At 38.9% G+C, this 27,952-nt stretch overlaps 1 protein-coding gene across 1 annotated transcript in view; it reads left to right on the top strand.

Annotated features, from left to right (window-relative positions):
• The window catches only part of CNTNAP5 (contactin associated protein family member 5), a 914,769-nt gene that overhangs the window by 742,829 nt on the left and 143,988 nt on the right, over nt 1–27,952 (top strand). Inside the window, exons 14-16 of the mRNA XM_060106110.1 lie at nt 4,262–4,418; nt 21,194–21,321; nt 21,500–21,670. Of these exons, the coding sequence (XP_059962093.1) occupies nt 4,262–4,418; nt 21,194–21,321; nt 21,500–21,670 (456 nt within the window). The remainder of the gene's footprint in view (nt 1–4,261; nt 4,419–21,193; nt 21,322–21,499; nt 21,671–27,952) is intronic.

Below are 27,952 nucleotides of genomic sequence, written 5' to 3'. Positions count from 1 at the left end.
TTTTTAAGCTCAAAATACTTAACTACAGTCAATGAGATAAGATATCTTTAGAATGTGCAAAAATCTCATTATTTCAAACCATTGCTTCCTAACAATGCTGTAGTGAAAATCGGATCCCCTTTCCTTGTGCCTCTTACTTGTACCCTTTTCCTGGTGGCACCATTTGCTGAAGTCCTTCTCAACACAAAGCCTCCAATCAAATGTCACCATTTCCATGAAATTAAAATCATTTCCGTAAACCATTTCTCAGGCATCTTGGACAAAATTCATAGCTTCTTCTTCTGGACTTTCCTAGCACTTTATTAACTTCTATATTTTGACCCTAATCTCATTCTGACTTACATTTCTTTTAGCTGTGTATACGTCCTTCTTCCTTAAATGTTATGAACTCCCTTGGGGCAGTGATAGTGTATTAAAATTTGTATAGCTAGGATATCTCCCCGTGACATTCACACAGCATAGAATTAAGCAATAATTGAATGGAATGATTATATATATGTATATATATATAATATAATATACACTCATAATTATATCATTTCATTTAATCACATAGTTTTATAAATCATACATATACATATATGTATGCATGTATAGGTTTTATAAATCCTATATATACATATGTGTGTATGTATGTGTGTGTGTGTGTGTATATATATATATATATATATATATATATACACACACACACATATATATATATATGGCTTTGAATCTTGCATCACCTATAGGTGGAGGCTGTGACAGGTGACAGTCAATGATCAGCCATGGGAATAGTTTCTCCAAAGTTCTATGCAGAATTTCTAAAGGAATACATGGGTGGGAGCACTGAGCCAGGAAGAGCACAGCCAGGACCATGAGCACGGGGGAAACTGCTCTCTAAATTTCAGGAAGATCCAAGCACCGTATTTGAGGGGGACAAATGTGGTGTGAGAGTCCGGGTTACCCTGCAAATAACTGGGACTTGAGTTGGGACGGACTCAGAGTGAACACAGATTGGGCTCAAGTAAAGGGATATGCGGGGGTAACGAAGGGTCTTCCTAAGGGACTGCTAAAATGTCATCTCTGACTGCTTACATTTATGGGCCAAAAGATAGATAAGTAGTTGAGCCAAACAGAATTGGCGTTTCTCTTTATTTTCCTCATTCACCGATGTCTCTTTATTTATGTTTCCAACCAAACTGCAGTTGAAAGCAGGACTGTCCTTGATCACTGTGTTTTACTTCCTTAGAATACCTACAGAATTTTTTTATGTGGTTGATGTTTGCTTTGTGTTTTATCAGTGATTGCCACAGTAATGCTATACTGCCAGTTGCCACGCTCTGTGGCATACAGTGTTCAGGACTTATTCTCATGCTCGCAGGTCTGAGCGTCAGGCAGGATGGCTGTGCTCCATGTGCCACATCCTGAGGTCCACCAGGAGAGTCTGTGACCATCTGGATTGTGTTCTCCCATGATGTCAGACATGCTCCCCAGGAGCAGTGGAAACATGCATGCCTCTTAAGGTCTAGACTGAGCTGACATGCCATCATTTCAGTCCGTGTTCCAGCAGGGAAAGCAAGTAGCAAGACCAAGACATCAGTGGGGTGGGGATATTTCCTACTCCCATGAGCCCACTATAACACATGCAGGAAATCCAATTTCTCCAGTGTCCAAAATTTGGAGAAAGGGTGCCGATTCTCTTCCTGACTACACCATCAGAGTCATGAATGAAAACGAATCAGTCACCCTTTTTGATCATCAGTTTCTTCATTTGTTATGTTCCAGCTCATACTCCGTGGGGGAATAAACACAAACCTGGGACATCTAAGAGGAAAATTCTGCGGTAACCCTCCTGCTCTCAAATATATGTGTGTGTTTCTTCTTTATTCTCTATATTTCCTTTTCTTTCTTCTTGCTCATTGATATTCAATCAGTCAAAACGGTTTGCAACTTTTATACTAATTGTCAGACATGAGGAGGGGACCCCAAGCCTCAGTGACACAAGGCACTGGTAGATTCGAAACAAAACAAAGTGTTGAGCAGCTAGTGGCACTTCTAGGGATTTAAGGCACCAAATAAGAATTGGTAAAACTACTGGAAGGCAACATTTGCACCAGAGTGTACACGAATTGGTTGTTCAGAATTGAGATCATTGATAATAATGCTATTAATAAGATCACGACTTTGATTCATCTTATAAACAAAAATAATTCATGATGACATTGAACTTCACCATGTGATCAGGATTCTCGATTATGGAGGAGAGGTCTGGGCAGTGCCAGGAGGGAAAAGTGGAGAGATTTCTTCCCATATCTTGTGCCCAAAGCCAACTTTAGCAAACATCTGAACACACAATGGTTTACCCTTGTGTTACCTGGACTCACACACTGGGACGATCCACCTAAGCTTACCTCAGTCCTGAAAGTGCTTTTTGTTCTAAGTAAACCCACCAGACCTCTAGGCCACTTGAGTATGGCTTATCTGAACTAGTGGTTAGAGAGAAAGCAATTCATTTGAACTAGTGTCCAATGATTTACAGCTGTGTGGAAATGGTTTAAATGGATTTGTACCGTTTAGAATTATTCTTTAAAAAGAAGATACTAGTGAACAGACATCTCTAACTGGAATTCTAACTTAAAAGCTAATAAAGGGACTTGAAACGTTTCAGACAGTGTGAAGAGTAGTATTTTGGGGTGAGTATAGTCCTTCAGGCTGTCTGCCCCCTGACTCAACACCCCTAAGATACTTTTGTGTTTCTTAGTATTTGTTTTATCTTCTTCTCATTACTTACAGGTTCTTGGAGAACCCAGATTGTCATTCTCTTCCTACTTGCCTCAGTGACTTCCATAAGGATGTTAGTAATGAATGCAATTCAGAGAAAGTTGTTGCTATTTGTATACATGAATAATTTGTAAATTATATGTTTGTACATCAGGAGTTGTATATCAAATCACATCTTGACTAGACAGAATTCCAACCCAGTGCCATCCTCAGACAAAAGTTACTATTCTACTTTAAAATGATAAATCATGAAACATGGCTGTCAATAACTATTTCTTTCATTTTTAAAAAATAAACACATATTAAGTGCCTGTTGTATGCCAAACAGAAACAGACCAGTGGTTTCCAAAGAGGACCTAAGCCTTACCCCATTCAGCCTAAGGGTGTATAACACTTCTATCTCTGCCTACATCTGTTGTTTTGGATATCTTATCACCTTCTGGATAATAATTTTTATCTACTTAAATATTCCCAATTATACAAGATAACTTCAGCAGATTTTACTAAACTAAACTTTGCAAAGAAAAAAAATTGAAAATTGACAAGGACAAGACTCAAAAATAGTTCTTTGTTAACTACATAAACCAGAAATTAGAGGTTGCATCCTAGCTTTGTATGGGTTAAATATGACATACAGAGGGGTTTCATTGGCCTATGCAGTGTTGACCTTCATAATATTTCTTTTGTCCAAATCTTTGAACTTCAAATATTGTGACTTCTCTTTAAAAAATTCAAAAGATATGGTAACCCTGGCATTAATCTTTGTCATGACAGAAATCAGTGTGGGGCAAGACAGGGTCACCCTGTCCTCTGAACCAACACTTTCCCCCTCACCTTCGTGTCCACCCCTCCCCACAGTCTACCAGAAACTGAGGACTAAGGTCGGGCTAATACTGGCCCCCATGCTACTATTTATCCTTTTGTAGTTTTAAAAGGAAATTAATTTTTGTATCTATATGTTCAATATTTTTGGTCTAAGGTCTAGCCCAGTTTACTCAATTTTGATGCCTGCCTGATTTGGTTAGCATTTGAGCTTGTGACCCTGAGTCTAAACATTGTGATTAATCAATATTCTATTAGAGAAACGCTTTTCATGAAAGTGTTGTTTATATGAGCACATGTATATAGATATCTCTCTATGTGTGTATATATATAGAGAGAGAGATAAAGAAAAGGAAGGAAGGAAGGGAGGGAGGAAGGAAGGAAGAAAGAAAAAGAAGGAAAAAGAAAGGAAGGAAGGAAGAAAGAAAAAAGGAAAGAAAGGAGAGAGAACAGAAGGGAAGGAGAAAGAACAGAAGGGAAAAGAGGAAGGAAAGAAGGGAGGGAGGGAGGGATATATATACATTGTACATATGTATGCACATATGTGTATATATATGTGCATACATATGTACAATGTATATATATCCTTCGAGACATTTTCATATCAGTTTCTGTGACATCCTCTGTGCTATTCAGGCTTGCCCCACTCTGACTTGTGAAGCATCTTGTCTTTCAGATGGAACCCCATTGACCTGGTGGATTGGACGGTCCAATGAAAGACACCCCTACTGGGGAGGTGCCCCTCCCGGAGTTCAGCAGTGTGACTGTGGCCTAGACGAGAGCTGCCTGGACATTCGACACTTTTGCAATTGTGACGCTGACAAGGACGAATGGTAATGGGTGTCCTGATCCCTCTGCACTCGTGGAGGAAGCCCACGAAGTGATGCATAAAATGTCCCCTAAGATAAAAGAGAATGGATGAGAGATTCATTATGAACTAGGGCTCCTGAATAACGGTGATTGTTTTAACTTTGGAAACTTCTAGTCCTCGTACTTTCAGGGCTATTGCTGAAATTTGTAACATAAAGCATGTTGCCACACCATCACCCCTTTATATTCTGAACATTCAATTTTCAACAGGAGAATGAAATGTAATATTTAGCTTTGCGATTTAGTCAGCATTTCTTTAATGTGTAGAATATAGGCTTTGGGAGAAGGTGTGGGAGATAGGGATGTGTAATTATACACACTATTTCTTTATTCTCCCATTGTCCTACTGATGATCCAGTCACTGGCCTGCCCTATTATGGCCACTAAATATAGAGAAAAGAAAATTTATATTTATTAAACACCTATTTGATCCTCATAACAAGCTATTAATTCTTTTTTTGTATTTTTTTTGTATTTTTTTTTCTTTTTTTCTTTTTTTTTCTTTTTGCGGTATGTGGGCCTCTCACTGTTGTGGCCTCTCCCGTTGCGGAGCACAGGCTCCGGACGCGCAGGCCCAGCGGCCATGGCTCACGGGCCCAGCCGCTCCGCGGCATATGGGATCCTCCCAGACCGGGGCACGAACCCGTATCCCCTGCATCGGCAGGCGGACTCTTAACCACTGCGCCACCAGGGAGGCCCTTTTTTTTGTATTTTTTATTGAAGTATAATTGATTTACAATATGTTAGTTTCAGGTGTACAGCACAGTGATATTCAGTTTCTTTTCCCTTATAGATTATTACAAGATGTTGAGCATATATCTTGTAATAATCTATAAGCATATATCTTGTAATGATCATATATTTCCTGTGTTATACAGTAGGTCCTTTTTATGATTTTTTAAGACTTTTGTATTGGAGTATACTTGTTTACAATGTTGTGTTACTTTTAGGTGTACAGTAAAGTGATGCAATTATACATATACATATATCTATTGTTTTTCAGGTTCTTTTCCCATTTTGGTTATTATAGAATATTGAGTAGAGTTCCCTGTGCTATACAATAGGTCCTAGTTGACTGTCTATTTTATATATAGTAGTGTGCATATGTTAATCCCAACCTCCTAATTTATCCCTCCCCTCCCTTTTCTCCTTTGGTGAACATAAATTTGACAAAGAAAACAAACTTATTAATATTTCATAATTTTCTCTTTTGCATCTTAAGGTAGAGGAATGTAGATTACAGAGAGGTTAAATACTTCTCTCAATTTTGCACAGGTCTATTAAGAGGTGGATCCAGAATTTGAATTCATGTATAGCTGAGGCCAGACTCTCTCTTCCTCCTCCACAGCAAGTTACTTTTGTAGATAAAGTTTAGTTTTAGTTCTCATGGCCATCACATGTAGTTTTCCTTTGCCCTCCAGGTCAACTGCTTATTTTTTTTTTTACTGTATTGATTATGAAAATATGCACAGAACATTTCCAAACCCACTTTGGTTTTGACTGAATTTAAGACATTCTTTGGTTTTGGCTTTGTAATTGTACTTGCTTCATCAAATGCTGCTCAAGTATAGTTAAGAATTCCTATGTCAACCTGCTCTCAACCTAGTGGAAATGGCTTTTAAGTACTTTCCCTTCACTGTTTAAATTGATAACAGCAGGAGTGTTTCACATAAAATTTTAGGTCCACTAGAAACCTCAGTTCAGTGAGGAAAAGACCAAGAATGTGGTTCTATCAGGTTACACTAGATGGACCACAGCTTCAGAATGTTGTAGGGCTGCTTGGGCCCCAAGTCATGTGACCTGAGTCTGATCTCAGGGAGACAGCAGTGAGCATTCTTGAAGCAGGATCTTAGTTCCCTGCCTAGGAATTGAACTTGAGTAGCCTGGATGAAAACTAGGAATCCTAGCCACCAGTCCACCAGGCGCTAGAGACTAGGAGCAAAATTGCCCTGGCTCTTGCCCTCATTTGAAAGCAAGACTGTTTCAAGGAGGCAAAAACTGCAGAAACAGGTACAAAGTTTATTCTTAGAAACACAGCATAGCATGTGGGAGAGCACACAGGGAAGCAGTTTATTTAGACAGAAGCAAAACAGGAATACACACCCAGGGAGAAAGGGTGTGGGCATTCTCCCTAATGAAGAGGGCCACAGTAACAACGTGGTTAAGTCTTTTATGTAGAGGCAGTTCTTCCGGGTCTTTGTTCTCCTCTGGCCAATTATTTTGCTTCTTTTCCCACATCCGACCTGTCTTAGGGCCCTTCCCAATATGCGTGCACATCTTTTTGCCAAGATGGATTCCAGCGTGGAGGCCTTTGGGAGCTTTGACAACACCTACTATGGGATGGTGCCCCCTCCCTTTTTGATCCCAGAGGAGCCTCCCTGCACATGTGCCGTTGGGGAGGTCTCCTTGACCTTAGGAGTGATAGATGTGGCCCTCCTATCTCTTTACTCCAGGAGAGCTCAGCTCCTGCCATTAACTTTGTCCTTGGAGTGTTAGGGAAAACAGAGCTCCAATTTACTCTGTTTGACAAACTCCCCAGCTGCTCAGCCCAGGGGCCCAGCTATCTTCTACCTCAGGTCCTTTCTCCTAACATCACGATCTTCACAGGGGTCAAATCAGATGCAGTTGACTGGACTTCTCCATTCTGTGTGCTCTCAATCTACCCTGCAGAGCCCTCTGTCACATCTTGGAGGCCTACAAACCAAAAACAACTCTTGTTCTGTTTGGAGACTGTGTCTTTCTTAACATTATATCCCTGAAGACCTACTCTTTGTAGAGTAGAAGATGATGGTAGTTAACTGAATAGATGACTGTAGAAGACATTTAAGGAGGAGGAAGGATCCCAAAATGGCATCTACAAGCTTGAGAGATGTGTGGAAATGCTAAATGGTTGTGTGGCCAGGAAAACATAGTCAAAATCCTCTGCAACCAGCAGTTTAGATTTGCTCAGTTTATTTTGATTTTTTAATTTCCCTTCACCATGCTGACATTAGAAATGTATAGATTTATAGACTTACATGGAAACATGTTCATTTTATTCTGTCTAATCAGAGAAGTTGGTAAGGGGGGTAGAAAATAAAGAGTTATTGAACAGAGGAAGTATTTCTCCTAAGTGCCTTCAATTCTCACTCGCTTGTTGGCTGAATTCTTGATCTTTGCTCACTGTTGCCTTTCCTTTGATGAAACTCTTTGCCTACCAAAGGCTGCCTCAGTGCCTTCCCTTCCTAGAGTACAAATGGCCATGCCTGGGCTTAATTTAAGGAACACTGAGGAGAAGGGCTGGAGAACCACATCATAGCACTTAAAAGTGGAAAATTAGACCATCATATTGAAATGCTGCTACTCTCTCTTCTCCAAGACTTCCCACTGATCATCTCTTCTACTCTGATTCCAGCCTCTCCCTCCTTTGACCTTCTTACTCGTTCACTCACCTTTGAACCCCTCCTATTGACTTCATCATTGAGGTTGTGCTCAGAGAAACTTTTCCTCAACTCTGGTGCTGTCATACCTCTTCCAACATGGCTTATTGCATATTTCATAAGCCTTTGCTCTTCCTTTAGAGCCAGGGGGAAAGCCTCATCATGTGCCACTTTCTGTGGCCAGCAACCTTTTATTTAATTTTAGATGTAGGTTTTGTTCAACAATCAACCTACGAAAGATCAAGAGAAATGATCTGAACTTCCCTTTGTAAAGATGCCGACTTTACCCATGGCTGTCCTAGAGTTATATTGAATATCTCATATATATATATATATATATATATATATATATATATATATATATATATATATATATATATATATATATATATATATATATATATAAAATACAGGGTATAGTATATAAAATACTAAGAACATTTCAGTGTATGATTGTTAAGTGACAATGATGTTTCCTAGGAGTTGCAATATAGTAAACTGCTATCTACTAAATGCTATACAAGCCTAAAAAGTCAGTTTTCTGATTCACTTTACCAATCCAGGTGAGATCAGGAATTTCCTTCTATCCTTCTCATGAGGGAGCAGATTCTGATTGAACTCTTCTAGATTTCACTGTATTAGGACAAGTCATAACCTGTCATAAACGATTCTGGAAAATAATGTATTATAGAGGCAACTGTACGTACTATTCCAGCTGACATTTACTCAAATATCACATGTCTAATGAGTGCCTACTCTGTGCAGTCAGGCAGTCTGCTGTGCAGAGAAAGTCAAGAGCATTACAATCCCTGCCCTTGAGGAACTTGCAGGACAGTGGAAAAGAAAAGGCTAGTTATTTAGCAGTAAATGTAACAGTGTGATGACTTCAGTTATAGACAGAAGCACACATGTGCTTCTTGGTCAACCTGGGGTGCCCATGGGCTGGGATAGTTTGATTTCAAGGAAAAGTGTAGTTAAGATCTGAAGGATCAGAAGAAGTGAGCTAAAATTACTGTAGTACAAGTAGGTGCTGCCATGTATTCAGACACGGAAATGTGAAATAATATAAAAATCACTACTTCCCCCAAATATAAGTATCTTTGTGTAGTTTTTGCACAGTTTTCATGTGGGGAACTTATAGGAGATGTAGGCAGGGAAGAAGGTCAAATCCAGATCACAAAGCTTCTTTTTTTTTTTTTTTTTTTTTGCGGTACGTGGGCCTCTCACTGTTGTGGCCTCTCCCATTGTGGAGCACAGGCTCTGGACGCGCAGGCTCAGCAGCCATGGCTCACGGGCCCAGCCACTCCGCGGCATGTGGGATCTTCCCGGACCCGGGCACGAACTCGTGTCCCCTGCATCGGCAGGCGGACTCTCAACCACTGCACCACCAGGGAAGCCCACGAAGCTTCTTGTATGTGAAATAGCAATGATAGAGCTTTTCTTTGTCTGTAACAGGGGTTGTGGACATAGAACATACATTCAGAGTGAAACACAGCAGAGCCTTGTGGAAATTTATTCATTATTTAAATATTCAATTCTATTATTTACTACAGAAAGGTAAAGCACAAAAGCTGGCACTACTATGAAATGGTCATGTTCTTTAACATTCTTCCAACTTGATTCTTAGGTAACATGTGGTCCAGCTGGCTTTCCATACATTTCAAACTTTTGTCTCAGACAAGCATGCCCCTTTTGGTGTCCATGTGCTTCTAAGAAAGCTCAAACATATTTACCTTATAAACTTCCCTTAAGTTTATGCTCTTGGTAAAGTTATTCAGAATACTGATGTGGGATGGTATAGCATTTAGTAGAGAGCAGTTTGATGTATGACGACTCCTAGATAATATTGTCTCTTAAAAATGTTAAGTATCAGAGAAAGACAAATATCATATGATGTCGCTTATATGTGGCATCTAAAAAGGTGATACAAATGAACTTATTTATAAAGCAGAAACAGATTCACAGACATAAAAAACAAACTCATGGTCACCAAAGGGGAAAGGTGGTGGGGAAGGATAAATTGGGAGTCTGGGATTAATGTATACACACTACTATACATAAAATAGATAATCAACAAAGACTTACTGTATAGTACAGGAAACTCTACTCAATGCTCTGTAATAACTTATAATGGAAAAGAATCCTTTTCCATTTCCCTCCCTGAGGGAAGCCTCAGGGAGATGTGGATCAGGTGTACTATGGAGCTGACTTCTCCTGGGGTTTCCATCCCAACTAAAGAACTAAACAGGAAGAAAAAAAAAAGAAATGAGGAAACTTGTCATGAATAACAATCTCACAGTAAATGATTGTTTGCAAAGGAACTTCTCTTCAACATAATGATTCAGCCTATAGACATCCCCCCAATCAAGTGTTCTCTGATTTAACCACGTCAGATGGATGGGCTGCTGAGAACAAGAAAGGAAACTGGCGACAGCTCCAAGCCTGGGGATCACACAGGAGAGGGTTGGGCTGTATGAGGGGTGGAAAAACAGTCATCTGGGTGGAGGGGTACAAAATGGGACACAGAGGATAGTGGTAGAGGGATTAAAAGGATGGTTGGGTGGTGAGGAGAAGGCAGAGGGCTGGTCCAAAGTGTGCCTCTTCGTGATGGCCCATGGCCCGGATGAAAAGTTTTCTCATCCAGACAACCAGGTAGAGCTAAGGTGAAGCTCTCTTTTCTAACAGCAGGACATTCTTTTATTTATTCATAAGCAAGTATAGAAATGTTTATGTGAGTTTTAGTAACTCTGTTCTTTGCCTCTTGCCCTTACTTCACCCTTGTATGAAGCGACATGGCATAGAACAGAAGGAGAAAATGGTATAAAGTTTAAATTCTGGTTATCTGATCATCCAAAAAAGGAAACTTATTGTTCTTATTTTTTTTTTTTTAAGCAGGATATGTAAGGGATTTCTTTTTTTTCTCAGCATGTGGAATCCTGGAGCTTCAAACTACTCTTTAGCCCTAGAATCTACTTCTCTGCCACAGAGAAATTGTTTAATAAATGGTGCTAAGCCATGAGTGAAAGATGGGTGAATGACTCCTGTTAAATATATTTTTACCTCTCTGCCTTTTGGTACATTGGGCCATGGTGATTCTAGAATTAACTGATATTTGCTGCAGTGCTGGCTGTTACCCACCTTTTATTCTCTCACCAGAAATATTTACTCAAAATTTAACCTCAACTTTTTGCTGCAGGTTGATTTTCTCCCGGCTATCAAAGAGTAGTTAGAAGTGATCATGCTGCTCCCAAAGTTAGCTTTTTATACATTTGTCTTGAGCTGTTCTGTTTGTAAAGACGTGTCTAATCCAGCCCCAGGACCTTGACCTTCACAAGGGCCCTTCACTCCTTTCCCTGGAGACTTAATGAGACAATTGCCTTTAGCAAGAAGATGCTGGTTGCATCCAGGAGTTTAGAGTTTTGCTGTTTCCTCACGTAGGATATTCTTTGCTCTCTCAGGCCTCCTTTGATTTCCCCCAAATCTCCACCTCTGGGATCTCCACACTTAGTGCAGTGAGGATGCTTCAGACTCAGTAGTGTCCTAAATGGGGCAGGAATTCTGAATCCTGAAAGAACAGAAAGGCTCTATCTCTTATTTTAAAAAGTAATATTGTACAATCTCAACTGGTGGCAATTTTTTATTCATAAATGTTATTTATGAGCTATTCCATGTAGAGATTAGGAAGGGTTTATCTGGGTTTTTACTCACTCAGTCCCTGAATTCCATGTGCATCTAGCAATGGAGTCAGAGCCAGAGCCTTGGGTTGGAAAGAGTATGCTTGGCAATAGTAGGCTCTTCATACATTAACTTCTGAGTGAATGAATGAATGATTTTTTTTCCCTTTATCCCCATACTATCTTCCTAGAAAAATATGACCTCCCCTTGCTAGGTATGTTCTGCTGTTTTACTCCTTAAATTGTCACTTAAAGTATATATCCTGGGGCAACTTGATACGGACTTGTTTACACTAACAATCCCATGACTGGGTTTCGGATCGATTTTATTTATTTATTTATTTATTTATTTATTTATTTATTTATTTATTTATTTTGGCTGTGTTGGGTCTTTGTTGCTGTGTGCAAGCTTTCTCTAGTTGCGGCGATTGGGGGCTACTCTTCATTGCCGTGCGCGGGCTTTTCATTGCAGTGGCTTCTCTTGTTGCAGAGCACGGGGTCTAGGTGTGCGGGCTTCAGTAGTTGTAGCACATGGTCTCAGTAGTTGTGGCTCCCAGGCTCTAGAGCACAGGCTCGGTGATTATAGTGCACGGGCTTCGTTGCTCCGTGGCATGGGGGATCTTCCCGGAGCGGGGCTTGAACTCGTGTCCCCTGCGTTGGCAGGCAGATTCTTAACCATTGCACCACCAGGGAAGCCCCTCAGATTGTTTTTAGATAGAGTGTTTTGTGGTACATCTGATAGGACATGATAGAAGACATCACACACTCAAGGGGAAAAAAAAGGAACAATACAAAAATGGGAAAACACAACTTCTAACCAGGGGTTGATCATTTAAAACTAACATATCACATCATTATCTTACAGAATTCTAGATGAAATAAAATAGTTAATACTTCAACAAGTGTAGCATTAAGCCCTGTTTTTGTGCCTTTTGTTCAATGATGCCACCATCCTCTCATCTATTTGGAAAATTTCTAATAAGCAATTTAAGACCTGTTGGTTCTGGAAGACAAAACATAGCTATGAAATACTCTTTTTTTATGATTATAGGAAACACAAATATAGACTGAGGCTTCAGTTGCCTCAGTTACCTGTCAGGCTGTACAACTTTATTATCTCTAAGTTGTCTGTAAAGTCACATTACACATTTTGGGTAACTGCAAAATTGTGAGTATCAGAAATAGATAGAATTCAAAGTCAATATCAAGATTAAAAGTTTACATTTCTTTAGTATATTTTATACAACAGTTTGATTTGGGCAATTGTATACCAAAATATTATCATTTGACTTAAGAATGCAATGAGACTTTGGCTTCTATTTTAATGTGCCTACTTGCCACTAAGTAGCATTACTCACCTAATAGCAGTTTTACTCAGGACCAAATTAGAGGAGCTGCTTACCTTTTTGTCTGCTCTTTAAGTTTGCTTACAGCTCTCAGTTCTGATTCATCCAGCTGAGGTATCTATATTTAACAATGCCCAGGGAGAATAATTTCTCCTGATTTTTAAAATTTAGGAGTTTTTTATTACAAAATAAATATGTCCTATTATTATTATAAAAAATTCAAATATTGCAGAAATATTAAATAAAAAGGAAGCTCCTTCATCACTATCACTTTGTATCATCTTACTTCCACCCAACATGTAAAATTTTATACCTAGAGATAATAGTGGGGCATGTAGGGCACATCTACATATAAATATCTTCCTAAGCACATACCATATTTATTAATATGAAAGTTCATTCAGTTTTTACGAAATGTGAGATTGTATTAAATGTGTTATCTGCAGCTTGTTTTTCTACATGAACTACGTCTTGAAGAGCTTTGACTTGGCATCATTAAATAAGCATAAACATGAATGCCTCCTGTCAATTTTAATGGCTGCAAAGTGAGTTGTCTCATAACTTACAGTTTATCATAAAATAATAAACATTTTATTTTTAAATGATGTTTTACTATTAGAAAAAATATTGCAGTGAACATTTTTGAGTCTTGACATACTTTATTTTCATTTTTAAAGTTATTATTTCTATCGCATAGATTTCTGGCTTGGAATTGTTAAATCATCCACTTTTCTATTTTGATGAATGTGGCCAAATTGTTGAAGGGACTTAGGACTTTATACAGACCACAAGGGAGTCAGTTCAGAACTGGCCTCCCTGAATCTGGGGTGAAATGACAGTCTCTTTGAGCAAGTGGCTTCACCACAGAACTCACTGGGGGTCAAAACAGAGCCCCACAGGAAGGCATTAGTTGCAACCTCCTTTGGGTCAGAACTTGCTGGAACCCTTCAGCAGGTGTGGACAGCTCTGACAGGACCCTGGTGATGTTGTATTCCCCTTCCGTTCTTCCTCTCAGTGTTTGTCATTTCTGTCACACCTGGTCCTGCTCTGAGATCCATGGCAACACTTTCAGCTACCTACAAATAAATACATTCTTTGCATTATTTTCAAAAAGTAGAGTCTTCATCGTTAAGAAGAAGAAGGAGGAGGAAACAGAGGGGAAACAGTTTTATCTCCTTTGCAAATGTGCCTTCTAGATTTTTAGTGAAAATATCATGAGGTAATACATGTAATATATTTAGAACACACACAATTGTGGCTACTTATCCTGGCAGCACCCTCACTTTCAGGATGTAAAATATAATTGACCTCTATGTAATATCATATTATGTACCGGGATGATCAAATCCTGTGTTTGTCACTTAGTGACTATCATTTAGCCTCTCTGAGCTTCAGGCTCCTGTTTGATTGAAGAAAAGAAAAATAAAACCAAAAAGAGAAAAAGAATGCCTATCTCTGGGGAGTGCTGGCTAAGTTGGCATTAATTTGCTCATCTAGCAGATATGCCAGGTATTTAGTTCTCAAAAATGTGTTAGTCATCATTTTTATTATTATTTTCTTTATTTTTACAGTATCTTAAATGAACTATGAGGCAACATTGACTTATAGAAGTTAAACTAATTTCTACGAAAGCTATACATACATATATGCAATAAAATGCATAAGATAACTAACTAGCCTACCACAGCAATCAAATATATCTTTCAGCCATCACACTCTAGGTGAGACTAGGAAAGAGCACTGAAGACCCTTCTCCCCAAAATGGGGCTGCCCTCTGAAAGTTCACTGGTAAAACTCACCATGTCATGGCTGGAGTGTTTCTTCCTCCGTGGAAATCAACAAGGAGACTGCTTGATAATTGTGTCACTGAAGAGTTTGTGGACTCCCAGAATTCCTGTCAAGGTGACCTATGTGTAAGCTCAGAGAATGCAGGGCTGGAAAATCATTGCAAATTAGTCAACTGAAACCTAATCAAAGTGTGTGAATGGAATGGGGAGAGTCAGCCCGAAACCCACAAGGACAACTCAAGGACTCAGGGCCAGGTTATTCCAGCCTGCCTGGAGAAGATGTAGACAGATGTGGGAAACACAGCTTGCACTCACGAGAGAGCCTCTCTCTGCAGGAGCCAGACGAGGCCTGGGGAACAGGAGAGCACACCGGTTATGGCAAAAGTTTTGGTTCCAACCCTAGCCTCTCCACTTGCCAACAGTGCCCCCTGAGAATTTGTATCTCCTCTTTCAACCTCTGTTGCCTCTGCTGCACAAGGCAGGCAATGTTATAATGCCATCATAGGGCTGTGCCAAGGGTGAAACAAGATCAGGTGTAAAACTCTATTCGTGTGCTCACCTAGACAGAGAAAGGTAAGAGGTGGCTCCCATCCTCAGGTCCTGAGATGTGAGATTCTCAGCTGAACCCCAGAGCCATCAGTAAGTTTAAGAATAGCAGCCCCACACCCAAGCAGGGCCTCTAACATATGGATCTTTTTCTTTAGGAAGAGCTCCTCCAGTAAAAGGCAAGGGTGGTTTTAAATTGCATTTTATTTTCTACTCTAATATGTTAAATATTTTGGAATTTGGACCCTACCTGTAAGAGATAGAGACTTCTTTACAAGGTTTGAAGCAATAAAGTACATCTTGTGGTCCACATGTGTGAGTATGTTTCTGGAGGTGTGGACACAAGTGAGAGGGAGGGAGGGGGCGGAGAGAGGAAAAGTAAGGGGCAGGTCAGGTAACTATCTCCCAGACCCAGGCTGACTCTGGACCTCAGAGTAAAACTGAGGCCAGGAGGATGAGGATAGGGCAGCTGAACAGAGACCTAAAGTTGGGGAGTTTGGTGGAAGTCGTCGGTCAAGAATGAAGGAGGAAGTGAGGAAAAAGAGGAGACATGAAGATCTGCAGGTGTACGGCCTCAGCAGCTGAGAGCCTGGGACCAAGGCCTGGACAGAACTGAGTATCAAGTAGGGTGGCCGATCCCTGGGGAAGTGACCAGTGGAGGGGGTTTGAGCATATTAGTTAAGAGATGATGATTGATGTCCAAAGGAGATCTTTCATAGGTAGTTGAATGAATATGTATTCCTCGGAAAATGCATGTGAGTGTGTGAGTGTGTGTGTGTGTGTGAGTGTGTGTGTGTAACAGGAAAGAAGGCAGCACTGTAAAATGCTGCAGCAACGTGGAGTAAGTTAGGGACTGGCATTTCCATTCTGTGGAAATGAGCGATTCTCTGAAGTTTCAGGGGGCTGGAAGGAGAAGAGGTCAATTTTGGTAGGTCTGGGAGGAGAGTGAGAGAGAAGAAAAAATGCAGACTTCCTGTGAAGAGCTTTTATGGCACTACTGAATGTTTCTTTCTTTCTTTCCTATCCAGAACAGGTTAATCCCATGATGCCTACAAAAACCTTCAACCTTGCTAGTACTTTTTAAAATCAGTTTTATACTCATAAAATCTGGAGGACCATTTACATTTCTTAACAATAAATTAGTATTGGGTAAACTTTGGCTGTATTCACATACCAAGACCAGATTTTGTTTTCTCACATCTACTTGAGAAGAGCCCTATGGCTTGAGTTTTCTTAAAGTATTTACTGAAGAAATGTAGTTTCTGAAAATGTTAAATATATGCCAACATCGTTTTGTTTTGCCCCTCATGTTTCTTGTACTAGGGACTGAAATCAAGACTCCGGATATGGCCTGGTCAGTGTGGGGGCGCAGCTAGAAGGATATTATCCTCTGGTGTGGACTTGTCTATGTGACCACAGTCAATGTTTGCACTTGCTGTTTTGTCAACCAAGTGACCCTTGAGCTCATTGTGTGCTTCTTGTCATCTAATCCCTTAGGTTCTTCTTCTTTTTTTTTTTTTTTTAAGTCTCAATAAGGAAGACAAAAGGTAAATAATGCCGTAACCAAAGTTAAAATAAAATTATTGTCAAGCATCGATATGGCATTTAGGCTTGTAGAACTGTTTATGGGCCTCATCCTGGCTATACCACTTTTGCAGCCACAGCAAATGGAGTGCTTCATGTCTCCCACTCAACAGAAAGGTATGCAGAGTTTCCTGAGAATAATTCATTCAGAGTCACAGAAGGGTTTCCAAGGGACCTGAGGTCTTGAGTTCTTTACATAATTTTCTAGGTTTATCTTCTTTGTGAATAATGTGTTATATGTTACTTTTGGGTGACTGAAAGAGAGAAGAATATAAAAAGGAAAAAAAAATCTCTCTTAATCAGCTCAGTCACCCAAATGATGCTATAAAAAGAATTGCAACAGTTAACCAAAAACTGGCTGACAGAAAAAAAAAATGGCAGTATATGAGTCTTCACTGCACTTTAATGATACACTAAAGAAATCAGTAGCCCCTGTTCTGCTCTGCAAACCTGATTTTGGTAAAGTCCCTAGATTCAGATAGAAAAACTAAGAGGAGACCACATTGGCTAATTCTGTGCCATACTTTTGCTCTTGAGAATATTTGAGTCTTTTCCTTAATGTGCATGTTTTATCATTAGGACACATGTGTTTCTTGAGGACCATGTGTCTGTTATCTATTCTTTATGCCCTTCAAGCTTCCATAAGCTGGGATCTTTGGCTGGCCAACAGTGGGGCACTTTTTCTTATTTTCCTTTCAAAAATTCTTTGTATTTTACATTTTTTTTCACACTTGACTGGGACTTTCAATAACTATTTATTGAATCCTTACTATGTGATAGTCAACATGTGAACTTTTATATACATTATCTACTTTGATTTATACAACAACATCGAATTAGTATTATTATCCCCATTTAAGAAATTAGGAAACTGAGTCCCAGGCTGACCTCATGACATCATACAACCCATGTGTTGAGGCACATGTTTTAAGCTAGGTCCGTCTGGCCTAATGACAATGCCTTCCCACTACAGCACAATCATTTTTGTACTTATAAAGTACATAAGCACCCTTTGCCTTTAGGAAGAGTCTTGTATATTGTTCCAAAGGAAGACAAAGTCTATAAAGTGTTTGCCCTTGAGAAGACAAGTTCATACAAAAGCCAAAGGAAAACAATTTCGTGTGTAGAACATCAACTCTACAGCTGCAGTTTGTATCATTTTTTATGCCACCCCCATTAATCTACCCATTAATACTTTGAAATGTTTGAATCAGCCTTGTCGCTCACACATTGAATTAAATCCAAACACTATTCTCACTGTGATGCTAAGAGCATGAATGAACTTGCAAAGTCCCTTGATGCCCAGGTGACCTGTAGGTTGAACACAGCCCTCACCTGTTTTATTGGTCAGTTTTATTGCAGTGTTGATTCCCACCATACTTTTCTTTTTTTTGAAGAATTTAAATCCATTTCTAAGATTTGAAAAATTGAGAAATTTTATGCTGATATTCCAGTCTGGCCCACTGGTCCTACATTCATGAAGAGCATAATTACCTGTTAGGAATGAATGACTATCACTGTCTCCTATAGAGAGAACACTACTTCCTCCCAGTCTTCCTCTTGTTCTTTCTCTCTCTCTCTCTTTCCCCATGACACTGAAGCTGTGTGTCATGTCCCATTTATCACCTAACACAAAGCTGGTTTCATTCATTTTTATTACTTTCCTGGCCCCTGTAGGCATTTGAGTTTTTTTTCTACCACATTAAACAACTTTGGAGAGATTTTTAGATTTTATATAAAAAGTATTTTTGGTAATATGCTCTGCATCATCAAACTAAATATGAAGTTCTTTTTCTCTGTTATTTGGAAGAGATTTTTTATTCTTGGAGCAATTTTGTATATTCCAATACTTTGGCGCCAGGACATCAAATTGATACAGACAAGATGCCATAGTGTATGAGGGAGACAGTGGTTGGCACTGAGGGACAGACTTCAGAATCTACCATTTTCACCTTGAAAATGAAAGAAGAATTGGGGAGAAAGAAAATCCTATAGTAATGTAGAGTTTCTACAGGAGTTTGGTCTTTATTCCACTTTGGTTACTTGAAACTTGCTTTGCAATGTCTGCTTGAAAAAAATATTAGAACATGAAGATTCTAATTTTATTCTGTGTATATGTGACATTCATAGATGTGCTTTCAAATAGACACAAGAATCTTATTCCAGATCCTTTGATTGGCCTCTTAAATACAGGTACTCAAATTACAGACAATGGATAGTGCATTTCTTTACATTTTGGGTGAATAGACCTGTAAGGGTATATGTACAAGTGAATATTTGATTTGTTTATAACCAAGATGAGTTAGTGCGTTTTTCTACAGATCTCAGGAGTTGTATGTCTAATCTTAACATTTAATTTTCCACAATGTTCTGTGTAGTGTGGAGACCTCCAAGACAGAATCATAGCTCGATGTATGAAAAGATAAATTGACTTGTCTGAAGCTGCAGTGATTCAGGGGCAAAAATGAGAACTCAAATGACTGTTAACACTACTATTTTTGAGCATTTACCATAGATCAGGCACCATGACTATATCATATCATTTACTTCTCTCTATAACTCTGTGATATAGGCATTACCTCCATTTTTCAACTTAGGATACTGTGGCATCTCAGAAATAAAATAATTTGCCCAAGCTAATTATGGTGGAAACTGGGGATCCGGGATTTCAGAACAAATCTGTGTGCTTCTAAATCTATGTCCTTAAAGCACTTCATCACACTGCTTGGACCTTGCCATGCATCCTTAATTCATAACTTGACACATTATTTTCTTTGTCTTTAGACTCAGAGCTGTAAAAAATATGCAAAGGATGCTGAGATATAACATTGATTTTGAGTGGTGTTTTTTTTTTTTTTTTTTTTTTTGTGGTACGCGGGCCTCTCACTGCTGTGGCCTCTCCCGTTGTGGAGCACAGGCTCCGGCCACGCAGGCTCAGCGGCCGTGGCTCACGGGCCCAGCCACTCCATGGCATGTGGGATCTTCCCGGACCAGGGCACGAACCCGTGTCCCCTGCATCAGCAGGCGGACTCTCAACCACTGTGCCACCAGGGAAGCCCTTGAGTGTTTTTTGAGTGTGGTGTTGATGTCTTTGTGTCTACAGAGAGAGAACCAATATGAATTAGCTCCTCTGTGTTCTCATAAACAAATTGCTACATCATATACCTTGCCTTGATTGTTGTGGCTTGGTGCTGTGTCTCCCAGTTCTCAGGAACAAACAAGATGATGCATCCTGTGCTTACCTGAGGCTGTGTGGCTGGACAGTCCAACCCACCCATGTGCAATTATCAGACTGCCTTATATAATTCAGTTCAGCTCAGATTAACATATATTTATGGCATACTTGTTAAGTTTAGGGTTGAAATAGACACCAAGTGACTAGACCCCTGCCTCTTCTGCCCTGTGGCCATAGACAAGTTATCTCATATCTCTTAGCCTCAGTTTCCTCATTTGTGATGGAAATAATGGTACCCACTGCATAGGTGTGTTACTTTTCCCCTAGTACATTTCTGGCTCAAAATCACTGCATATTCATTCAATGTCAGTTTCTTACCTACATTTCCTTTTTACTCTCAGTAAAATGGTGTGTCCTTACCATGAGTCCAAAAACACAACACAAAAAAAGAGAGATGCAAGAGGGCAGAGATATGGGGATATATGTATATGTATAGCTGATTCACTTTGTTATAAAGCAGAAACTAACATACCATTGTAAAGCAATTATACTCCAATAAAGATGTTAAAAAAAAGGAAACATGAATAGCTTAACCCCATTCATTTTTAACTTTCTTGTCAAAGGATGACTAGTCAGTTTCCTAGTTGTATAATTAACAGAGACAAAGCCAGAGTCATTAACAATAAAGATCTCTAAAACATAGAAAAAAGTAAAAAGCAACAAACCACCTAGAGTTAAAAGGTGATAAGAAACATCCTAAACTGATTAAAACCTGTTGGCAGGTGGCTGAAACAAGTCCTTGGAGTGATTTTAAGTGGCTTTATGATGCTTATTTCAAGTTAAGTTACTGAGATAGCCGATCTCTTCATGGAGAGAGGTAACGTTTCATGTTCCATCAGCACTGCATTGGGCAGGTGGGGTCCTGTGAGCTACAAAAAGCAGCAGCAAGCTCTGTAAACTATCTGCTTTTCTGGAAAGACTTAAGGAAGATGTAAAATGCTCTTGTATTTGGAAGCTGGCCATGGGTTTTGTAATTGGCATCCCAGACTTTCATGCATACCTATGAGATGAAAGGCCCTCTGTTATTCCCCTGCTGCCCCAACCCTGCAGCAACCAGCAAAATCACTTTTGAAAAGAGGAGGCTTGTTAAAGAATCCCTAGATTACCCACATTTTCTCCTCTCTTTTCTTAAATTTATGTTTTGCAGGACAAATGATACTGGCTTTCTTTCCTTCAAAGACCACTTGCCTGTCACTCAGATAGTTATCACTGATACCAACAGATCAAACTCAGAAGCTGCTTGGAGAATTGGTCCCTTGCGTTGCTATGGTGACCGTGAGTACTAAATTGAAAGAAGATTTCTCTCTGTCTTACATAAGCACAAGATGTTTTATTCCCTTATCCTTTTTCCCTGCAGTGTCCCCCAGTCTTGCAAATTATCTACATGCCCAGTGCTTTCCTGTACCCCATTCAAAAACAATGAACCATACTCAGGATTTTTTTTCGTTTGCAGGACACTTCTGGAATGCGGTATCATTTTATACAGAAGCCTCTTACCTCCACTTTCCTACCTTCCATGCGGAATTCAGTGCTGACATTTCCTTCTTTTTTAAAACCACGGCTTTATCTGGAGTTTTCCTAGAAAACCTTGGCATTAAAGACTTCATCCGACTTGAAATAAGCTGTAAGTGTTCTCATTTATGAATTTAATATAACTGGTCAACAGAAGTTTTAATCTTATCTTTGCCACCAACAACTAGTTTATTATTTAGATTATCAAATTAATCTCCCTGGGCCTCTGTCAAATTAACAATGATAATTTCTAGTTCCTTCTTATGCTTTTTGTTTTATTATTATTTATCAGTGTTTAAAGAGTCATTCTCTCTTCAAACTAGTGCATTTCCGAAATTCCCATAATTTATTTATGGTGTCTTTTATCTGATCCATGGGCATTTATTACCTATTCTTTTTTTTTTTTTTTTTTTTTTTTTTTTTTTTTTTGCCGTACGCGGGCCTCTCACCGCTGTGGCCTCTCCCGCCGCGGAGCACAGGCTCCGGACATGCAGGCCTAGCGGCCACGGTCCCAGCCACTCCGCAGCATGTAGGATCTTCCTGGACCGGGGCACGAACCCACGTCCCCTGCATCGGCAGGCGGACTCTCAACCACTGCACCACCAGGGAAGCCCTTACCTGTTCTTTTAAGCTTCCACACCACGGAACTTTTTCATTGCAATTTCTATGGAAAGCTGAAGACATTAGTATTCTGCATTCTATTTATACTTGAAGTGAAATTTTTGTTGTACTTTTTCTCTGCAAGTAATTTCTTGACTTATTTCCCATCACCAGGAGTATGTGACTGACCAATCAGAATTTCCATCGTTTCTCTACTACTTCACCATGAATAGGGGTGTATCTAGTGAGTTAGGTGTCAGGACATGGATCATTTTTTAACATCCCATCTCCTATATACAAGTTATATTAAGAAATAATCATAAAGTTAAAGGAAAAGTAATACAAATGCAGATGGGGAAGTGTTCTGTTAATAAACTTTTATTTGTAATCATGCCAGTAAAAATATTCCAGTACAAAAAAAGAAACACAATACAATAAAGAATTTTAATCTCATTCATTCATTTTTTATATAAAAGGGAAAAATACCTACATACTGGTCTTTTCAAGTAATAGTAGTAACATTAAGAGTTTTGTTCCTTAGACTTGACTTATGCAAATTTGTGAATGAGTTCATCAGAATTGATTTTCTTTTTACGTCCATGTTCAAAGAGAGTATAATCAGATTTGTCCGTTTATCTTCTCTCTTACTGATCAAAGGATACTTTTTATTAACTTTAAATTTAAAATGTTTTTCACATTAAGCAATAGATATAAACATTTTAGGAAAGATTTTAAACATAAGGCTAAGTTTGATAGAGATTCATAAAAATCCCATTTTATAATAAATTCCAGAAATTGCTATTATCTCTATGTATTTTTTTCATGATCAATGTTAGCCACTTTCAAATAACTCTGAAATAAAAAAAAACACTAAAATATTTTTATTAGAAAATTCATCATGGGTTACTATTCTACTTGGTAAAACCTTACAGAGTTCCTAAGGTTTTAGAGTTGCTTAAGCTCTCTTTGGGCACAATTTGTGTTCACAGCCCCTGTGGTACTATATATTCCTTGTTTCAACAGTAGATCTAAGTTAAACAATGATAGCACAGTAACTGTAAAAATGGGAAATCAGAAATTGAGCTCTTATTCTTAAAAAAAAAACACATATATGAGTCTTCATGTTCAGGAGCCAATGGTACATCAGGAGTTCTCTATATTAGCTTCCCTCTTGAATATAATATGTGGTAGGTAATAAAATGTACTATTTGAAGCTTACACATTATTAAAAATTAATACTAACATCAACATTTGTTACAACTTAAACCTACAAAAGTTCCCCCCCCCCGGTGGAGGAATGTTTCATTGCTGATATTATTTAGAATTACTGGTGTGTAGCAATAATAAAAAACAGATCTACTTTTAGTTGCTTTTGCTAGTTTTCTGATTCTCTGCATTCAGTATACCCAATTCTTTCTTATACACAAGGTGGACTGCTCCCACCATCTTGCCCTTATTAAAGCTGTGACCATGAAGACTTATGCTTTTCATTAGGTGCCTCATTTACCTGGTTTTAAATGCATGTTTTTTATGATTTGATTGTGGCAATTGACCATATTACAATAATAATGTGACAGCATGAAATACCCTTGAAAACCTAAGTAATAATGTCTTAGCAACAGAAACTTGGAAATTTGAGAGCTCCAGAAAAAGAGACAAAAGTACTGGCTGGAGGAGATGGCTGAAGTACATGTACAGGTCTCCTGCAGAGCACAGAGCAGCTAAGTGTTTCTTCTGCAGCTACAGCCCAATACAAAGAAAGGCATCTCTTTAACTGAGAGTTGTAATCTCCTTTTACTCCAATGATTTAGACTACTAATGACAGGAAGCTCTTGTGGCTTTAGTGTGAAATAAGATCCCTCATAGCTACCTTGGCCAGGCTTTAAATATGTGGAGTTGAGTGCCAGCCATTTCCTAATATGGATATAATAACCTCAATGTAAATTTAATAACAATCAGGCCCTAAGGCCTTTCGATTCATTAAAGCAGCAGCAAATGTCATGACATATTATCACAAGGTAATGAGTGATGATTTCATGTTAATTATATTTCAGTGTCCAATTTGTTTGTACTTCCTCATACTATATTTTGTCCTTTGGGTTGCACAAAAATGTTTTCAGTGCAAGGGGTATTAAATCTGATAAAAATTTAAAATCCATTGATGTCATTGTTCAGTGCACACTTTTTCACCAGATCAGAGAATTTGTATTTTTTGAAAGAGAAAGATTTTGTATAAACTTGTTTAAAGTACGAGGCCTCAAAATTTTCAAAATATTTTGTTTTATTATTATTATTTAAAAGGAAAAACAAACAAACAAATGGGGCTTATCTTGCATTTCTTACTAACAGCGGCACTCAACCTATGTCTTTTACACAGATGGAATTTTCACCCTAAAGTGTTCATAGTAAGATTCCTCTACAGATCAGCTTCTTAGAAAGAAAATGGCCTTCACATAAATGTAGTAGATTTCTCAAGTAGATCTCTTCCTCATCCCCAAGGAGTAGTCCTCTGTAACTATCCAAACAGAAGTTTTCAAAATTGATGTATCCGAATTGTTGGACAGGGAACAAGAAGTTTACCTAAAATTTTCAATTTATTTCTTTCTGGATCACTTCCAACTAAGACATTTGAATTTTGTAGCTTTAAGATTAGTCTATATTCTATGAAAGGCAAGATGTTTCATTATGTCCTCAAGTCTTAATGGATTTGTTTCAAATGAGACTGAGAAAAAAATAGCTATTTTGACAATTAGCTCACAATGGCTGTGCAGGTTGAAATAGATATTTTGGAGTGGATGGGGGATCAGAAGGAAATGGCTGTTGAGGTCAGTATGGCATAGCGGAAAGAGACTACTGGTTAGAACCCAATGTGGATTCTAATTTCTTTTTCTCTAACTCTAATTGTGAGCAAGTTCCTCACCCGTTCAGTGCTTATTTATGAAAATGGAATTGTTGATGCCCATATGTCAATCAGATGCATTTGGCTGCAAGTAAAAGAAAATTCAATCTTAACTGGTAGACACAAGGATGGGAATTTATTGGTACCAAGACACGTGACCAAGTCCGGAATTGGTGGGGCACTTTATTTCTGGTTGGATTCAGGAGTTTAACAAATGTTAGCAGTGGTCTAATTTATTTCTCTCCCTGTTCTGAATTCTGAATCTCTACTTTCGTCAAGGCTATCTTTCCATCAAGAAGGAGCCACATTTCAGCTGGTGGGAAAGCACTTCTTTGCCAGCTGTCCACACAATCCTCCTGATATGCAACTCCTCTGACTACCTAGGAACAAATGCCTCTAGACAGGGAAGTAAAGATTTCAGACTGCTTTTTGCCAGAGCCCAGCCTTATCCCTTGGGTGGTAGGGGCAGCTAGCTGACCTTAAAGCCTGTAGGGGGAAAAAAAGATCATTTTCACTTCTAAAAGTCTGAGTTTTTGGATGAGAACCATGTGATAAAAGACAGAATAACAAGAGGAAAAACAAACAGAAGTTTATTAACATGTATACCTCATGTAGGGATGGGAGATACCCAGAGGAAATGAGTGACTCAACAAGGTGACTTAGACCTCCAGTTCATATGACATATTAAAAAGAGAACAATAAATTTTTGGAGAAATAATAGGATAAAGGAAAGCTGTTTTAGGCTTCAGAAGTAGAGATAAAGGCTAGTTAGTCAAGTTTGTTATGTAGATTCTTCTAGTGGCATCTCGAGGCTGATAGGGTCTAACGTTGTCTCCAGGTGATTAATGTTTGTCCTCTTAGTAGAGAGGGGAGGAGGGATGGAGGAACAACTAAATCTATATCTATACCTCTATATCTATATCTATATCCTCATCTATATCTATATATTCTAGAAGTTTGAGTTCTGACTTTCAAATGTATCATATCAATAATATTACCAACTGTGATGGTAACTTGAAGATACAATCCTCAGATCCTCAAGAATAGGAAAGATTAATTCTAATAATAATTATATTTATACTAAATGGTTGAGTATTGTAATTAGACATAGTACTGAATGTTTTATATTCATTATTTAATTTTGTTTTCAAATAATCTCATCTATAATCATCAAGATATTGCATTATGATTTTCATGTTCAACTCACAGTCCAATATGCAGATGAGGAAGGTGAGCCTTGAGAGGGTAAATAACACACCCAACATCACCCAGTAAGATTCAGAATCCAGGATTCAATCCTTTGCTCATTTGAACAACTCCCTGCTCTGCTTTGCAAAACTGTTTCAAGAGCCAAGAAGGTGAGAAAATAGCATGATTTTCCTCCATGTTTTGAGGCATAGGACATTCAGCAGGTCTTTACAACTTAATGTAAAACTGTGTGTGCTTTTTTTCTGGAATAGGAGCTACAGTTGTCATCAGCTCCTCCAAGAGTCCATGTCTCCAAAAATGTTTAACAATATTTCATTTACTTCTCATTCTACAGATGAATATGTGGGAGGTCAGAGAGGTTAGGAGACTACATTAAGGCCCTGCATCTCTTCTTTATTCCATTATGGTTCCTGAGACATCTCACATGCCTGACCTGTGTAGAGCTGAGAACACAGAGATGGTGTCACAGTTTGAGGAAGGAAGAACATTGTACAGGAGACTTAGAAGGCATCTTCTCATCTCCTAGGACCACTTGGTGTACAATCTCTCATGCCTGTGGCAGGTTCCTCCACTTGACATGCTCCTTCTTGGTCAGTCTTCTCAAAAGTATACCATGAGCTCATTTTGTTTCATTCATCTCTGCTTAGCACAGGCCCTGGCTGGGTAAAACCCCACTAAAAGACTCCAGTGACTCCTTTGCTTTGTCTTGAACCATAGGGTGTAAATGATAAGGGAGGATATTTGTCAGACAGTTGGAGGGAGAAGATGGTAAATTCATGATAGAGGTAATGCTGCCCCTGGGCCTCCAGCTTTCCCATTTAGAACCACTGAGCTATGCCCATCCCCCCAGCAAATGAGATCTAGTTGACGTTGGCCTCAGGTGTCCTGTCCACCAAGTCACTAGCCAGTGTTGGAAGTATCACCATGTACTTACATTTATTTTCATTCAGTTTTTTTCCAGGCACCCATATTATATCTAGCTTTGACTGCCGGGTAGGGACTGCATAGGTTTTGGGGATGGTGGTTTTCTCATAGGACAAGTGGGTTAAAAAGTGAGCTCCAGAGACACATCACCTGGACTTAAATCCTGACTCTGCCCCCTCTGGGTTGGAGTGGCTTCTCAGCTATCTGTGGGTCAGTTCCCTCCTCTGTAAAATATTACCTTTCTCATATGATTGTAGGGAGTTGATTCATGAAAAATGCTTAGCAGAGTACCTGGGTCATGGTAAGCGCTCAATAAATGTTAACTATTATTATTGCATTTCACTGATTCTCCCCTAGTTCTAGGAGGAGTGAGTTGAACATAGTAGGTTTTTAATAGTGACTTGAATAAAGTTAAATAATAATAATTTTAGAAAGTTTTTAAGCAACCTAACACCTTGGTATAAAACTAAGAAAAAAAATTAAAGAAAATTACAAAATTGCATTTAGTGTGTGCAGGGTAACATTTTAATGAATGAAATTTTAGTTTGATGGGAGCTTCCTGTACACAAGGCCCAATCCTAGGTTCTGGGTGTCCAATTCATCTATAGGTTACACACTAGCTAGGGAGACAGATCATAACCAGATCGTTACACAACAGAGGGATAAATGCGGGGGCAGAGATAAGTGCAGACCAGAAACTAACAAGGAGGTAGTGGTGACAGGGGGTAGCAGGTCGTCACAGCAGTGGAGCAAGCCTTCCTT

The sequence above is a fragment of the Mesoplodon densirostris genome, chromosome 8 (genome assembly GCF_025265405.1).
Source record: "Mesoplodon densirostris isolate mMesDen1 chromosome 8, mMesDen1 primary haplotype, whole genome shotgun sequence".
In the NCBI taxonomy this organism is placed as follows: domain Eukaryota; kingdom Metazoa; phylum Chordata; class Mammalia; order Artiodactyla; family Ziphiidae; genus Mesoplodon; species Mesoplodon densirostris.
Note: the sequence above shows the minus strand (reverse complement) of the source record. Positions and strands in the feature narration are given on the sequence as shown.